This window comes from Eurytemora carolleeae, unplaced genomic scaffold, assembly GCF_000591075.1.
Source record: "Eurytemora carolleeae unplaced genomic scaffold, Eaff_2.0 scaffold2402, whole genome shotgun sequence".
NCBI lineage: Eukaryota > Metazoa > Arthropoda > Copepoda > Calanoida > Temoridae > Eurytemora > Eurytemora carolleeae.
In genome coordinates, this window is record NW_019398289.1 from 1 (window position 1) to 17,387 (window position 17,387).

Below are 17,387 nucleotides of genomic sequence, written 5' to 3' on the forward strand. Positions count from 1 at the left end.
GTATCCGCCCCTGATGACACCCCTCAATCAGTTTTCTAATTTATTATCAACATACCCTATTTTAATTTATAATCTCGTTCCGTTCCTGTATCAGCGCAACTTTTCATTCATATACTTTGTTCTATTCAGCACTTTACAAAGAAGCAAATGTTCAATGCGCTAAAAAAATGCTATGTTAGAAATAGAAAGTTAAAAAAAATAAAAAATATGAAATTTACAATTATTTACTATTAGATACTACAGTTTAATTTTATATTTAACATTTTTTGAGCTCCAATTCTGAACAAAAAATCGGCTTTTTCTCCAGCCACAGTTGTCTTTGAAAAGTAAGACCAATACTAATCATAGCTAATGAGCTATTTAGTTGACCCATTAGTGACGAGACCATTAACTATTAGTGAAGTTGTTTTAGAAGGATCTTGTCAAAACAAACTTGATTGTACTCATGAAAAAATGATATTCAATTAAATTTTTGAATTTTTTTTGTACAGGGTGACCTGTAAAACATGAAAATCTGAAAAACTTTGGTAATTCATAATTATTTAATTATCTTCAAAACTTTACTTTTCATGTTTTAGTTATTTAGATCTTTAGAAGAAGATTCCAAAAATATCTTTAAATGGTTTCTAGCAAAAAAAATTGACAATTTTATAGATTCAAAACTAAATTACAGGGTGTTCTTTTGGTTTTTTTTCCGAATTCAAAATCTTGTTTTTTGGTGTTTTAAAATTTAAAATTTAAATAAAAACCCAATTTTGAAGTTTCATCAAATATAAAATATGTTTTGAAAACAAGAAATCCTAAGGAAAGCGCAGGAAAAGACAAGACAACATTTAGCTTAAGAAAAAAGGCACTTAAAAAAGAAAAACCTCACCCGGTCAAAATTGACCTTCTCGTCACTAATGGGTTTTAACACCGAAAGTACCCAAAAAAGTGAATGGTCACTTTTATTATATATTGAGCAAATATTAGACACCTGTACTATTTGCAACACATTATCTAAAAAATTAATTTGCCAACAATATTTTCAGAAAAGAAGTTAAACTCCAGTAATTTTATCAGCACTTCTAAGAATGCTCTGATGATTGCTATTGGGGGTAATGATTCAATCCTGGATAATTCTCCAGTTTGTGGAGGTCAATACAATACAACAGATGGTGGAATGGTAAGTTTCACCTATTCTATACATACCTTCCCTATTATACTGAATTCCTGAAGTTCTGTCAATCAAACATACCACATCTGCTCAAGTTTGAGAATTGTGCAGTAGTCTGTTGTTATCATTAGTATAGACTTGAAAAAAGACTAATAATAAAAAGCCAAGATTGAGTGGAATAATATAATATACAAAAAATATATTTCCATTTTAATAATACAAATAGTAAGTGTTGGATCAACACAGATTGATCTAAATAACACATATTCCCCTGCAGCGAATATATTTCCATTTGACCCTTCTGGTTCGGGACTGAAAAGAACTTGCTTGGTCTTGGGGTATAAGATGGCCGATGAAGCTCGTTTCTACCATGGCCATAGAAATGCTATTACACTCCTCCCACCAGCATTGATTCCTCCATAGCTCCACCCTGGTTAACTTTACTGACTTGAGATAAACAAGATAAAGAAGGATCAATTTCCTAGCCTAGTGGGTCATCAGGCAGCAAGTTGTAAATCCTTGTGTTGGGTTGAGATTAGGATCAAAGTTTAAAATATCTTGTATAAAGTAAAGTGCCATTTCTCGAAAGGTTTAACCTCAGAACTAATTTAGGGATATGATTATTACATGAACATGAGTTACTGTGAGGGAAACATAACTGAACAATGTGTAAACAGTGCAGGTTCAGAACAGAATCAAACCCTCATGGATGATTGCTTGTCCCTTCTCACTAATTTGTCGTAAGTGTTAAAAAAATGTATTAGCTAAAGAAAAGTTTAAATTTTGTAATTTGCATGAAATCTTTTATTAGATCTTAGTGAATTTTAAAATATCTACTTGTAATTAAAAATTTGCATACATAATTCCAAAGAACTAAATTGTTGTTCTGAATTTGCATTTTTATATGTTCCCTGAGACACACAAATAAACATTTTAGGATTGATTATCAGGCCTGCTTGAACAAAACGAGCTCTTCAGATCAATGCACATGTTTTAGCCAAATAGAAGATTACCCACGACGGTTCTCCAACTGCAGTAAATTAAGTAAGTTAAACTAAAAATTATTTATATATATATATTTGTAAACATCTTTAATTAAATGGACTGATGTTATATATAAACAACCTTAAATATTTGTAAACAATATCTTAAATTTAATGGACTGATCAGAATAAGAATTTAGTAGTAAAAGTTTAATTTTTCTTGTTCTGTGTGTTATATCATGTGTCCCCACCCGTGTTATTGGCAATTTGTATTTTTTTACAATTTGTATTTTTTGAGAGCGAAATCATTGGTTAAATCTAGATCAGTGTGAACCAAAATTGGAACTGACCCTACTGTCCAATCTTTGTGCAATTTAGAAATAGAAAAAATATTACAATAAAAAGAAGCACTTAACATCCATACATTCATTAAATGGTTTTACATTTTAATTTATAATATTTAACAACTTCTAAACTTTATGCCAAAAACAATTTAAAAAACACTTTTTAGATTAATAAAGCTAGACCATCCTCTACTAGTTGCTCAATGCCCATGTCTATGAGAAATTACTCTAAAAATAAAAAAAGTTGAGTGAAAACTTCATTTAATGTTGTGTCTTTGATTTTATAAAACTAGCTTGATTTTAGAAGGCCTAGGCATTGCATTCTTTCCATTAATTTAAACATTCAAGTTTTTAAAATACATCTTTTATTACTCAACAATTTCAGGTGTTACACTGGAAAGAGAAGCTAAGAAATCTCTTGATGTGTGTAAACCAGTTTACGCAGCTTGTAAGAAACTAGAAGATGGTGCTACTGGTTATATTACAAAATGTTTTACATCAGAGGATAATCTTTTAGGGGTATTAAAATCCTTGAATACTGCTTTAGATAAAATGTTAAAAGTTGATACTAAAATTGGTATGATCTTAAATGGGACAGCTAGGTAAATCATTTCATAATCACTATTGACATCACTAAGGCCCTAATAAAAATCTCATAACTGTCTTGCAGCATGACTAATGGAAATTATTTCAATCACTTTTCATCTTCGATTTATCTACTCTCCAGTTTCTCATCATTCTCTTTAGGGTGAAGAGAGAATTGATTAAAGCTTCCGGTGCAGAATGTGTTGAAGTCCTTGATCAAATTGTTATAAAAGCAACGGCTACTACAAGTAAATAAATTTCTTCTTCAGAACTAATGTCTCTGTGTGTTTAGAAATAGTCTTTTAAATAAAATTGGCAATTAAAATTTAAAATTTTTTAGTGAACATTGATGCCATAGGATCACGGGAAGATCTCTTTGCCTTGGCTGAAAAATTTGTTTCCTTCACAAGTGTTCTGCTATCTAATACTGAAAGAACTCTAGTTATTGAACAAAGGGAAAAAATAAGAATTTTAATAAAGTCAATCAAGATTAGAATTGCTCAAATTCTCAAAATGTTAAAAAATATTTATAATAACCTTGTTCCAAACATACAAGAAGTTATAGGATCAACATTAAGAATACCAATACCAACAGTTGAACTCACAACAATAAATCCAAACAATAATGAAATTACAAATCCAGTAGTAACCAATCCAGAAGAAACCACTCTAGTGGATATAAATCCACCCAATGTAACAGAAGAAGTCACTTCTCCAGTAAATCCACCCACTGTAACGAAAGTCGTATCTTTTACAGTTCAAGGAGATACAACTACACCAGGAGAAACAACTACTTCAGGAGAAACATCTGTAGAAAAAAAAACGACTAATGCAGGAGAAACAACTATAGTAGGAAAAACTACTACATTAGGAGAAACAACAACTGCAGGAAAAACAGCCACTGCACAAGTAACAACTACAGTACAAGCAACAACAACAGCTGGAGAAAAAACTACTGCAGAAGAAACAACTACACTAGGAGAAACAGCTACTGCAAGAGAAATATCAACTACAGGTAAATCAACTACAATTGGTAAAATAACAACTGCAGGAGAAACAACTACTGCAGGAGAAATATCTACTGCAGATAAATCAACTACATTTGGAGAATTAATAACTGCAGAAGAAACAACTACTGTTGGAGAAACAACTGCTACAGGAGAAACAACTACAGTAGGAGAAACACCTACAGCAGGAGAAAAATCAACTGCAGGAAAAACAACTACTGCAGAAAAAACAACTGCTACAGAAGAAACTACTATTGCAGGAGAAACAACTACAATAGGAGAAACATCTACTGCACAAGAAGCAACAAATGCAGGAAAAACAACTATTTTAAGAACAACAACTACAGTAGGAGAAACAACCTCAGTAGAAGAANGATGAATGGACAAATCTTTTATTGTATCATTTATGATCCTTAATACCACACCATAATGTAGAAACAACTGTTGCAGGAGAAACAATTACTGCAGGAGAAACAACTACTGCAGGAGAAACAACTGTTGCAGGAGAAACAACTACTGCAGGAGAAAGAACTACTGCAGGAGAAATAACTACAGAAGGAGAAACAACTGACACAGGAGAAAAAACTACAGTAGGAGAAACAACTACACCAGGAAAAGCAACTACAGTAACTTAAACAACTAAATTAGGAGAAACAACAACTGCAGGAAAAACAACTACTGTAGGAGAAAAAACCACAGTAGGAGAAACAACTACAGAAGGAGAAAGAACAACATTAGGAGAAACAACTACAGTAGAAGACACAACTTTAGTAGTAGTCACAACTACAATAGTAGAAACCACTAAAATAGCCGAAACAAATACTGTAGGAGAAACAACGACAGCAGGAGAAATAATTACTGCAGTAGAAACAACTACAGTTGAAGAAACAACTACAGTAGAAGAAACCACTGCAGTTGGAGAAACAACTAAAGTAGGAAAAACAAATACAGTAGGAGAAACAACTACAGTAGGAAAAACCAGTACTAAAGGAGAAACAACTACAGTAGGAAAAACCAGTACTAAAGGAGAAACAACTAGAGATGGAGAAACCACTATAGTAGGAAAAAAAATGACAGTAGAAAAAACATCTACTGTAGAAGAAACAACAAATGCAGGAGAAATAACTACTGAAGTAGAAGCAACTAAAGTAGGGGAAACCACTACAGTAGGAGAAACAACTAAAGTAGGAGAAACCACTACAGTAGCAGAAACAACTACAGTAGAAGAAACACCTACAGTAGGAGAAACAACTACAGTACAAGAAACAACGTCAGTAGGAGAAACAACTACACAAGGAGAAACAACTACTTTAGGGAAAACAACTACAGTAGAAGAAACAATTACAGTACAAGAAACACCTACGGTGAGAGAAACAAGTATAGTAGGAAAAACCACTACTAAAGGAGAAACAACTTCAGAAGGAGAAACCACTACAATAGGAGAAACAACGACAGTAGGAGAACAACCATACAAGGAGGAACAACTTCTGCAAGAGAAACAACAACAGTAGAAGAAACAAATACTGGAGAAGAAACAACAAATGCAGGAGAAAAAACTACTGCAGTAGAAACAACTAAAGTAGGGGAAACCACTACAGAAGGAGAAACAACTACAGTAGAAGAAACAACTACAATAAGAGAAACAACAACAATAGGAAAAACCACTAAAAAAGGAGAAACAACTTCAGCAGGAGAAACCACTGCAGTAGGAGAAACATCGACAGTAGGAAAACAACTACACAAGGAGGAACAACTACTGCAAGAGAAAAAACAACAGTAGAAGAAACAACTACTGGAGAAGAAACAATTACAGTAAGAGAAACAACTACAGTAGGAAAAATTATTACAATAGGAGAAACAACTTCAGAAGGAGAAACCACTAGAGTAGGAGAAAGTTCTATAGGAGGAGAAACAACGACAGTAGGAGAAACAACTACAGAAGGAGGAACAACTACTGCAAGAAAATTAACAACAGTAGAAGAAACCACTGCTAAAGGAGGAAGAACTACAGAAGGAGAAACCTCTACAGTAAGAGAAACAACGACAGTAGGAGAAACAACTACAGGAGGAGAAACAACTACACAAAGAGGAACAACTACTGCAGGAGAAACAACAACAGTAGAAGAAACAACTAGTAGAGGAGAAATAACAACAGCAGTAGAAATAAACAGTAGAAGAAACAACTACAGCAGAAGAAACAACTACAGTAGAAGAAAGAACTACAGTAAGAGAAACAACTACAGCAGGAAGTATCATTACAAAAGGAGAAACAACTTTTGAAGGAGAAACCACTACAGTAGGAGAAACAACTACACAAGGAGGAACAACTACTGCAAGAGAAACAACAACAGGAGAAGTAACATCTACTAAAAAAGAAACAAAAAATGCAGGAGAAATAACTACTGCAGTAAAATCAACTACAGTAGGAGAAACCACTACAGTTGGAGAAAAAAATAAAGTAGGGGATACCACTACAGTAGGAGAAACAACTACAGTAGATGAAACAACTACAGTAAGAGAAACAACTACAGTAGGAAAAATCATTACAAAAGGAGAAACAACTTCAGGAGGAGAAACCACTTTAGTAGGAAAAACAACAACAGTAGGAAAAACGACTACACAAGAAGGGACAACTACTGCAAGAGAAACAACAACAGTAGAAGAAACAACTACTGGAGAAGAAACAACAAATGCAGGAGAAATAACTACTGCAGTAGAAACAACTACATTAGGAGAAACAACTACAATAGGAGTTACCACTATTGTAGGAGAAACAACTACAGTAGAATAAATAACCACTGCAGGAGAAACAACAACAGTAGAAGAAACATTTACAGTAAGAGAAACAACTACAGTAGGGAAAATCATTACAAAAGGAGAAACAACTTCAGAAGGAGAAACTACTACAGGGGGAGAAACAATGACAGTAGGAGAAATGACTACACAAGGAGGAACAACTACTGCAAGAGAAACAACAACAGTAGAAGAAAAAACTACTGGAGGAGATACAACAAATGCAGGAAACAATTACAATAGAAGAAACCACTGCTAAAGGAGAAACAAATACAGAAGGAGAAACCACTACAGTTGAAGGAACAACTACTGCAGGAGAAACAACAACAGTCGAAGAAACAACATATGCAGGAGAAATAACTACTGCAGTAGAAACAACTACAGAAGGAGAATCCACTACAGTAGGAGAAACAACTGCAGGAGGAGAAACAACAAATGCAGGAGAAATAACTACTGCAGTAGAAACAACTACAGAAGGAGAAACAACTACACTAGGAAAAACGACTACGAAAGAAGAAACAATTGCAGTAGGAGAAACAACAACAGTAGGGGAAACAACTACACAAGGAGAAACAACTACTAGAGGAGAAACAACAATAGCAGGAATAATAACTACTGCGGTAGAAACAACTACAGTAGAAGAAACAACTACAGCATGAGGAACAACAACAATAGGAAAAACTACTTCAAAAGGAGAAACAACTACAAAAGAAGAAACTACTACAGTAGGAGAAACAACGACAGTAGGAGAAACATCTACACAAGGAGGAACAACTACTGCTGGAGAAACAACAACAGTAGAAGAAACAACTACTGAAGGAGAAACAACAAATGAAGGAGAAATAACTACTGCAATAGAAACAACTACAGAAGGAGAAACAACTACACTAGGAAAAACCACTACGAAAGAAGAAACAATTGCAGAAGGAAAAACTGCTACAGTAGAAGAAACAAAGAGAGTAGGAGAAACAACTATGGTAGGAGAAACAACTTCAAAAGTAGGAACAACTAATGCAGGAGAAACACCAACAGTAGAAGAAACAACTACTGGAGGAGAAACAACAAATGCAGGAGAAATAACTACTGCAGAGGAAACAACTACAATAGAAGAAACAACTACAGTAGGAAAAATAAATACAGTAGGAGAAACCACTACAGAAGGATAAACAACTAAACTAGGAGAAACTACTACAGTTGGAGAAACAACTGCAGTAGGAGAAACAAGAACACAAGGAGAAACAACTACTGCAGCAGAAAAAAACCACAGTAGGAGAAACAACATTACCACCACCAACAAAAACAGAGCACTTAAATGCAGAAATGCCAATTTTGATAGAATCAACAACTTTTGAACCACCACAAACAACAACAAGTCAGTTTAATGGAGAAATACCAATTTTGGTAGAATCATCAACTGTTCAGCCACCACCAACAACAACAGAGCAATTATTTGGAGAAATTCCAATTTTGGTAGAATCAACATCTGTTGAACAACCCCCAACAACAACAGAGCAATTAAATGGAGAAATACCAATTTTGTTAGAACCAACATCTGTTGAACAACCACCAACAACAACAGAGCAGTTATATGGAGAAATACCGACTTTGGTAAAATCAACAACCGTTAAACCACTTCCAACAACAACAGAGCAATTATATGGAGAAAAATCAATTTTCTTAAAATTAACAATTGTTGAACCACTACCAACAACTAAAGGCCAATTTAATAGAGAAATACTGTTGAACCGCCAACCACAGAATTAGATGGAGAAATAACAATTTTACTGGGATCAACTACTGTTAAACCACCACCTTCAACAACAAACAACTACATGGGTCAATAACAACAATTGCTAAAGTAACAACAACAAAGGAATTTAATTGAGAAATACCAATTTTAATAGAATCAACAACTACAGTAGAAGAAACAACTACAGTAGGAGAAACGACGACAGTAGGAGAAACAACTATTGCAGGAGAAACAACAACAGTAGAAAAACAACTTCTGGAGGAGAAAGAACAAAAGCAGGGCAAATAACTACTGCAGTAGAAACAACTATAGAAGAAGAAGCAACTACAGTAACAGAAGCAAAAACAATTGAAAAACCACTACAAAAGGAGAAACAACTACAGAAGGAGAAATATCTACACAAGGAGAAACAACTACTGCTGGAAAAACAACAACAGTAGAAGAATCAACTACTGGAGGAGAAACAACAAATTTAGTAGAAATAACTACTGCTGAAGAAACAACTACAGTAGAAGAAGCAACTACAGAAGGAGAAACAACTTTAGTAGGAAAAACCACTACCAAAGGAGAAACAGCAAGAGTAGGAGAATGAACTATGATAGGAGAAACAATTTCAAAAGTAGGATCAACTAATGCAGGAGAAACAATAACACTAGAAGAAACAACTACTGGAGGAGAAACAACAAATGCAGGAGAAATAACTACTGCAGATGAAACAACTACAAAAGAAGAAACAACTATAGTAGGAAAAATAAATACAGTAGGAGAAACCGCTACAGAAGGAGAAACAACTAAACTAGGAGAAACAACTACAGTAGGAGAAACAACTGCAGTAGGAGAAACAAGAACACAAGGAGAAACAACTACTGCAGTAGAAAAAACGACAGTAGGAGAAACAATATCACTACCGACAACAACAACAGAGCACTTAAATGGAGAAATGACAATTTTGATAGAATCAACAACTTTTGAACCACCACAAACAACAACAAGTCAGTTTTATGGAGAAATACCAATTTTGGTAGAATCATCAACTTTTCTGTAACCACCAACAACAACAGAGCAATTAAAGGGAGAAATACCAATTTTGGTAGAATCAACAACTGTTGAACAACCACCAACAACAACAGAGCAATTAAATGGAGAAATACCAATTTTGGTAGAATCAACAACTGTTGAACAACCACCAACAACAACAGAGCAGTTATATGGAGAAATACCAATTTTGGTAAAATCAACAACTTTTCAGTAACCACCAACAACAACAGAGCAATTTCATGGAGAAAAACCAATTTTGTTTGAATCGACAACTGTTGAACCACTACCAACAACTAAAGACCAGTTTAATGGAGAAATACCGATTTTTGTTGAATCAAAAACTGTTGAACCACCAACCACAGAATTAGATGGAGAAATACCAATTTTACTGGGATCAACTACTGTTAAACCACCACCTTCAACAACAGAGCAACTACATGGATCAATAACAACAGTCGCTAAAGAAACAACAACAGAAGAGTTTAATGGAGAAATACCAATTTTAATAGAATCAACAACTACAGTAGAAGAAACAACTTCAGCAGGAGAAACAACTACAGTAGGAGAAACAACAACAGTAGGAGAAACATCTACTGCAGGAGAAACAACAACAGTAGAAGAAACAGCTTCTGGAGGAAAAACAACAAAAGCAGGAAAAATAACTACTGCAGTAGAAACAACTACAGTAAGAGAAACAACAACAATAGAAAAAACCACTACAAAAGGAGAAACAACTACAGAAGGAGAAACCACTACAGTAGGAGAAACAACGACAGTAGGAGAAACATCTACACATGGAGGAACAACTACTGCTGGAGAAACAACAACAGTAGAAGAAACAACTACTGGAGGAGAAACAACAAATTCAGTAGAAATAACTACTGCTGTAGAAACAACTACAGTAGAAGAAGCAACTACAGAAGGAAAAAAAACTACAGTAGGAAAAACTACTACGAAAGGAGAAACAACTACAGAAGGAAAAACTTTTCAAAAGTAGGATCAACTAATGCAGGAGAAACAACAACAGTAGAAGAAACAACTACTGGAGGAGAAACAACAAATGCAGGAGAAATAACTACTGCAGATGAAACAACTACAATAGAAGAAACAACTACAGTAGGAAAAATAAATACAGTAGGAGAAACCTCTACAGAAGGAGAAACAACTGCAATAGGAGAAACAATAACACAAGGAGAAACAACTACTGCAGCAGAAAAAAACACAGTGGGAGAAACAACATCACCACCACCAACAACAACAGAGCAGTTATATGGGGAAATACCAATTTTGCTGAGATCAACAACATTTGAACCACCGCCAACATTAACAGAGCAATTAGATGGAGAAATACCAATTTGGATATATTAACAACTGTTAGGTATTTGAAAATATATAACAAATTAAAATAAATATTTAGTTTAGGATAGCACTCCAAGGGGGAAGTTATGTTTTTGAGTGCATCATTTGACAAATTTAGGTTATAGTCATTTGGCCTTATAATTTTAGAAAGTATCTGCTTTATATTTATACTTACCCAATTTTAATTTAAAAGAAGATAAAATAAGAAGTATTAAATTAAAAGCAACAGCGCCTTTAGCTAAATAAAAAATTTTTTGAGTTTGACTAAAATGTGACAATTTAAATTGGTTTATAATTGTTATCGCAAAATTAATTAAAGTTTAGGTCAAAAACCCATTTTTTAAATCCAAGAAAAAAACAGACTTTAAAAGATGGAATACTGATTAATTTAAGTTAAGTAAACCGGAAATGGATGACAAATCGGCGATGAATCAGCAAATTGACAATTGTATTTTATCAATGTAAATAAAATTGAAATTCTTCTCTTGTATTTAAGTATTTTTATGCTTTCTTTACCCTTATCTTTAAAAATATTTAAAAAGCAAAATTAATTTTTAATGTTATTATCAAATTATTTGCAAATGGGATACATAGAAATGTTACGCCTCCAACAATAAACTTCTTGACTAAAACTTGTTTTTCATATCTTTCTCTTGAAATTCCCACATACATATTACATTTTTTAGATAAATCATTTTTTTAAAAACAGGGTTTATAAAAATCATACAAATTTAAAAAAAGAATAAGAAAACCTTTCAATAAGATAATTGTTCTATGTTTTTTAGCCAGTATCTGCATTTTATAAACATTTTTTATTAAAAATTAAAGATAAAATTTTAAATGATATTTGATTTTAATGCCTATTTTTTTTTCTTGAAAAAAGAATTATTTCTCTCACATGAATGTCTCTAGAAGGGTATTATATATTTAGTATACTGTTCCAGTTTGTCTAAAATGGTCTATATGTGTACTGCACTGAATGCTCTAACAGATTAAAAGTCTACCTGGTACTTCCCCCCCGCCCCCTCCAACCTTCCCACTCCACCTATGGAAAAATATACCCTGGTGACATGTGAGGTCCCAAACAAAATTTGGGCCCAATTGGTTAAGCCGTTTTGGCGTTTATTGGATACACCCATTCGCATAAGCAAGGTTACCAGGACCAGTTGTGACAGTCCAGATAGCCTGTCGCTGTATACAAACTAAGGAACTAATGATTGTATCCTCATGAAATTTTAAAAATCTGTGTTTTAAAGCTTCACAAATTCTTAAATAAATTTTGGGGTTCATACGTCGCTTTTTGAAGGTGTCCTTATAACCCACGCATGAAAGAGTTTTCGCTGTCAGGACCACTTTTCTCGGCTGTCAGGACCTTATTTCGCAAAATTTGCGCTATCAGGACCTGAACATTTTTTGAATGGAGGTTATCAGGACCTTTATATTTTAGTGTTGCATCGAAATATTTTGGTTTTTGAAATTCAAAAAAACAGAATAACAGTTTGAAGACTTTATTTACATGATATCTTTCATGCTAAAATAATTTAAAATGATATATTTAATAATAAACATGAAAAAGGGAACGTTTATGCAGTTATTTTGCATAAAATACAAGGTTCTCCCATTATTCAGTGAGCGGGGGAAGATAGGCGGCCATGAACCACCACTATTTCCCCTTCCGTGCCACATATTAGCTTTTTTTTCTCTTCCGGCAGCCATGAGCTACCACTATTTCCCCTTCCGTACCACCAATTTGACTCTTCCGGTCAAAACTACTTTTTTAAATGGTATATTTATGGGCCTTTAAAGTGTGATTTTAAAAAATCCAGCCGCGTCACGCAAAAAAAGCACAACTCAAACCATTTTTTAAATTCTACTTAAGAATTATATTTTGTGTGTTGAATTCTTAAACTGTTTTACAATGAATTTTTTGACAAATTTGACTGAGTATTGCATCTTGAAATATCACAAAGTCTAATGATTATTCAATTACTGATTCATTCTACTAAATCCATCTTAAAATTACTCATTAACCAACTTTGTGATATTTCAAGATGCAATAACTTCTACAGGGATGAAAAGTCTGTCTCCATTGGCTACAAAAGTTGTGAAACACCCAGGATACGCAAGGGTTCCCACAAAAATGTTCAGCCAATTTGGTTTAGCTAACTATAAGCCAGGTATACAATGTTATATAAAGATTGTTACATTTTCACTGAGATACAAATATGAATAAATAAAGATAAATATGAGATATACATATACACTTCACAGTCATAATCAGAAAGACATGGAATGAATTGAAAGTTAATCAGGCGACTTTATATATATATATATATATCTGTGGCAATTTTAAATGCTCAAAAAAGACAAACCAAATTTTGTAATAATTGTTTCATCAATCATAATTGTAAAATAAGAAATTTTCAAGTCTTCTGATTAATTCTACATGAATCTGTGTCATTCTATTGTTACAGATTAAAAAGTGAACGAATGACCAAATTAAGATAAAGCTTACGCAGTCTTGACAAAGAAAAAACGAAAAAGAAAACAATTATTTTATAACGATCATTTATTGTTTTTTAAAAGACTGTCGTTTTTATAAACTATTGTTTTTGAAAATGACCCTTTGTTTATCCAACGTTAACGACAACTCTTTGTGAACGAGGTCAGAAAACATTCAGGTTATTTGTCTTGATAATAAAAACATTCATTCATTCATTCATTCATTCATTCATTCATTCATCCTTAACCTTATCTTCATGAAAACAAATTGAAATAAACTGTCATAGTTAGTTATTTGAAAGTTCAAATCGAGTGGTTTGGTTTAAAATTATCCTTTTTTCTAAAAACGAAATGATCATTTTAAGAAAAAAAACGAAACAAAACTTTATTAGCTTATTTCTGTTTCTGTAATTACCATCATTAACACCCTGTATTTTAATTTATCTCTACATAAAAATCCCTTTGATCTCACCCTGCCACAGATCACCTGACAATCTCCTTCCTTCCAATCAACTCCTTACCTATCCAAAAACATATCTTGATAGCCAACCACTCAAAACAACCAACCCTGGTTAGGCGGGTCCAAACTGCATAGTAAATTGTGATTGCTTATTTGTAATATCTCATGCTTTGTAGTTGAATAAATATATGAAATGAAATATGAAAAAAAGGTTGTTTTTTATTCGATCGTTTTTACAAACAATTAAAAAATTGTCTCACTTCCTCAAGAATTAATTAAGAAATTATCCAAAAAATATTACCCAGGTATTTTTGTAAAGGGTTTCATTTTTAAGGGAGTGACTGGTTAGACATAATAGATAAGCTGAGAGTGCAGTATTGTACAACATTTTTTTTTAGGATTCGTTTTAGATCTATGAGATGTTGGACAGGGGCATTACAAGAGCTAAGTCTGAATCTTAAAACCTATATTTTGACAAAAAGTACTGATTATCCATACTGACAAATCTTTTCCCTTTTCAAAAAAAATTTTCCCTACAGAAATGAGATATGATTTTGCGGTGCAGCAAAAAACATTTATGGTTTTATTTACTGAAAATCTGGTATGAACTACCCCCCCCCCCTCCTGTTTTCCTTTTTTTACTATAGAATTTAGGTTTGTTTGCGCAAAATAATGATACAATTTTTAAGGTTTTATTTGCCGAATTTTTGGGTAAAAAGAATCAAAAAGAAAATTGAGATTTCATGTCCAATTTTTCTTTCTTTTCTGATAACAAAAAATATTTTTATCAACAAAGTTGTTTTCGAGGAAAGCTATAAAACTTTTCTGGGATTTACTTTCAGAATTTTTGTTTTAAAAATATTAAAAAAGGATGAAATCTTTACAAAGTTTTTCCCCACATCATTCCTCCACCCCTGTGTATACATCAAACACTTTCACTATTCCAACTTCATTCATCTATATTTAAACTTTACCTGTCTGTCTGTCTGTTTGCTGATTTGTTATTGATAAAAGGCTGAACCGATCTGGCCAAAATTTTGTTTAGAATCTTGACCCCAGGGAAAATTTGTTAACCATAGTGTTGGGCATTTAGTGTCCTTCATTTTTAAAACATTTTAGATTTTTCAACTTTTAAAAGGTTTCACAATATTTTGAAAAGTTTTACTTTCAAAAATGTTTTTTTAACATTTTTAAAAAATATTTCTAGAAGACTCACTCCTTAAATTTTGTTTTCAAAGCTCACTGTATCCATCCTGGTTGTCCTCTCCCAATGAACTTGTTTTGATAACATTTTTATTGTTATGTTATCCGCCCTTTGGTTTGTTTGCTTTGTTTAGATCCGTTGTCACAGCACAGGAATGTTTTTAATACCAACCAGGGAAAGGGGACACTTGGGAAACTTTTAAACACATTTTTTAAATTATGATCATTCATAAACCTTCCCTGGGGTCTCCCAATATCCCACAAAAAATTTGGGCCCAATCGATTTAGCCGTTTTGATGATTATTGGATACAAACATTCTAACAAAAATTATTCTATTATTACTATTATAATTATTATTACTATTTTTAATAGTCTTATGCTAATTATTACTATACTTAAAATAAACTAATGACTCTTACCCCAGGATATGGAATTCATGTCCTCTGTTGGTTTATTTTGGTTATTCTGCTCAATATTTGATTGACAAATTAATTATTTATAAATCTGATGCCTGACCATTTTAACCTCATTCTATGCTAGACCCTTGGCCTGACCTCACGACAAGGTTCTTAAATATATTCTTTATTGAACATAAAGTTAGAACCTAATACATGATAATTGAATGCAGAGAATACAAAGAATAATCATTGTTTATTATGCATATGTAATATGTATAGATATTTATAATTCAGATACTCAATCTATAATTTGAAGTGTGCATATTTTAGTTACCTATATAGTTTTAAAGTCTGTTAGTTTTTTTTTAATTTAAACATCTTTTGCTATGCTGATCCCTAGACAAATGTATAAAATAGTGGCAGTGGCATAAATAAGGGTGGTTATTGGGGTTATTTACCCCCCCCCCCCCCCCTGCATTATATAGTCCTGAATTGTGTTTCCCAACCTTACATAGATGACTTTAGACACCCCACATGGACCTATCTCAAAGTTTTTGAAAAATGTCCGAAAAATGCGGGAAAATGAAGGGGAAAATAATTTTTTCCCCACTTTGGTGTTTGATTCAAAAACTAGATCACAAGTCAGGTCTTCATGCAAAAAATCAGAGAGAAATCTCTAGAAAAAAAGTCAGGAGGCTTCTTTGGCCTTATGGAGGGGGAAAATGCTGAAGGGGGGGGAGAAACGATATAAGGAGAGGGGGAAATGCATTATATAGTCCAGAATTGAGTTTCCCGACCTAATATCGATGACTTTAGACACCCCACATGAACCTATCACAAAGTTTTTGAAAAAATGGCCGAAAAATGCGGGAAATGAATGGGAACATATTTTTTCCCCACTTTGGTGTTTGATCCAAAAACTAGATCACAAGTCAGGTCTGCATGCAAAAAATCAGAGAGAAATCTCTAGACAAAAAGTCTTCTTTGGCCTTATGGAGGGGGAAAATGCTGAAGGGGGGGGGGAGAAATGATATAAGGAGAGACTTTAGACACCCCACATGAACCTATCACAAAGTTTTTGAAAAAATGCCCCACAAATACGGGAAATTTTTTTTTATCCACTAGATTACAATTCAGGCCTGCATGCAAAAATTCAGAGAGAAATCTCTAAAGGCCCCCCCTCCACCCTTTATATGGAAATGTGAAAATTCCCCTTTGCACGGAAAAAATTTAAATGTACTTCAGATATTTCAGATCATAAGTCAACATATTCTAAATGATTCTAAATTCTAAAGTAATAGTCAATGACATTACAATTAGATGTTTTTTTTAATAGAAAAAAAGAGTATGGGCAATGAAAAATACATTTTTACTTCGAAATAATGTCATTTCTTTTTTTGAGATCTAGATATTTATTATCTCCGTATCGAGATTATATTAATTGTACAAAATTGTTCACATGTATTTAGTACAACTATTTTACGATACTATTGTGTACATATATTCTTAAATTAAATAATAAAAAATCATATGGATACATTTTATCGTTTTTTCCTTTCATTAGAAATTTGGATTTAGGGATACTTGGATCCTGCAAAACATACAAATTGAAGAGTGCAAAAATGACAGTGCATAGAATAAATTGCATATAATTAGTCGGTGACGAAGATTTTTTAAGAATCGTCTGCATATAATTTTAGCATTTAATGTGGAAAATCAGATTGAGCAAGCATTCTAAAGTTTTTATGTAACAATGGTATACTGGCAATGTATGCAATATGGAAGAAACTACGATTGTACTGACGAAG

The 17,387-nt window shown here is 33.0% G+C and overlaps 3 protein-coding genes across 3 annotated transcripts; 2 read left to right on the forward strand and 1 right to left on the reverse strand.

Annotated features, from left to right (window-relative positions):
• Positions 1–1,031: 1,031 nt before the first annotated feature.
• On the forward strand, positions 1,032–2,260 carry LOC111717158 (uncharacterized; the record flags this gene model as incomplete). Its single annotated transcript, XM_023492668.1, has 3 exons — positions 1,032–1,165; positions 1,769–1,896; positions 2,094–2,260. Coding segments are annotated over 3 exons (383 nt in total), but the record flags the coding sequence as incomplete, so codon positions are not given.
• A 614-nt stretch (positions 2,261–2,874) lies between these two features.
• Positions 2,875–4,454, forward strand: LOC111717159 (flocculation protein FLO11-like). Its single transcript, XM_023492669.1, has 2 exons — positions 2,875–3,316; positions 3,409–4,454. Coding segments are annotated over exons 1-2 (1,047 nt in total). The 5' UTR covers positions 2,875–3,315.
• A 1,231-nt stretch (positions 4,455–5,685) lies between these two features.
• On the reverse strand, positions 5,686–10,570 carry LOC111717160 (calphotin-like; the record flags this gene model as incomplete). Its single annotated transcript, XM_023492670.1, has 6 exons — positions 5,686–5,703; positions 5,923–6,258; positions 7,107–7,966; positions 8,400–8,544; positions 8,976–9,545; positions 10,014–10,570. Coding segments are annotated over 6 exons (2,486 nt in total), but the record flags the coding sequence as incomplete, so codon positions are not given.
• Between the last annotated feature and the right edge of the window lie 6,817 nt (positions 10,571–17,387).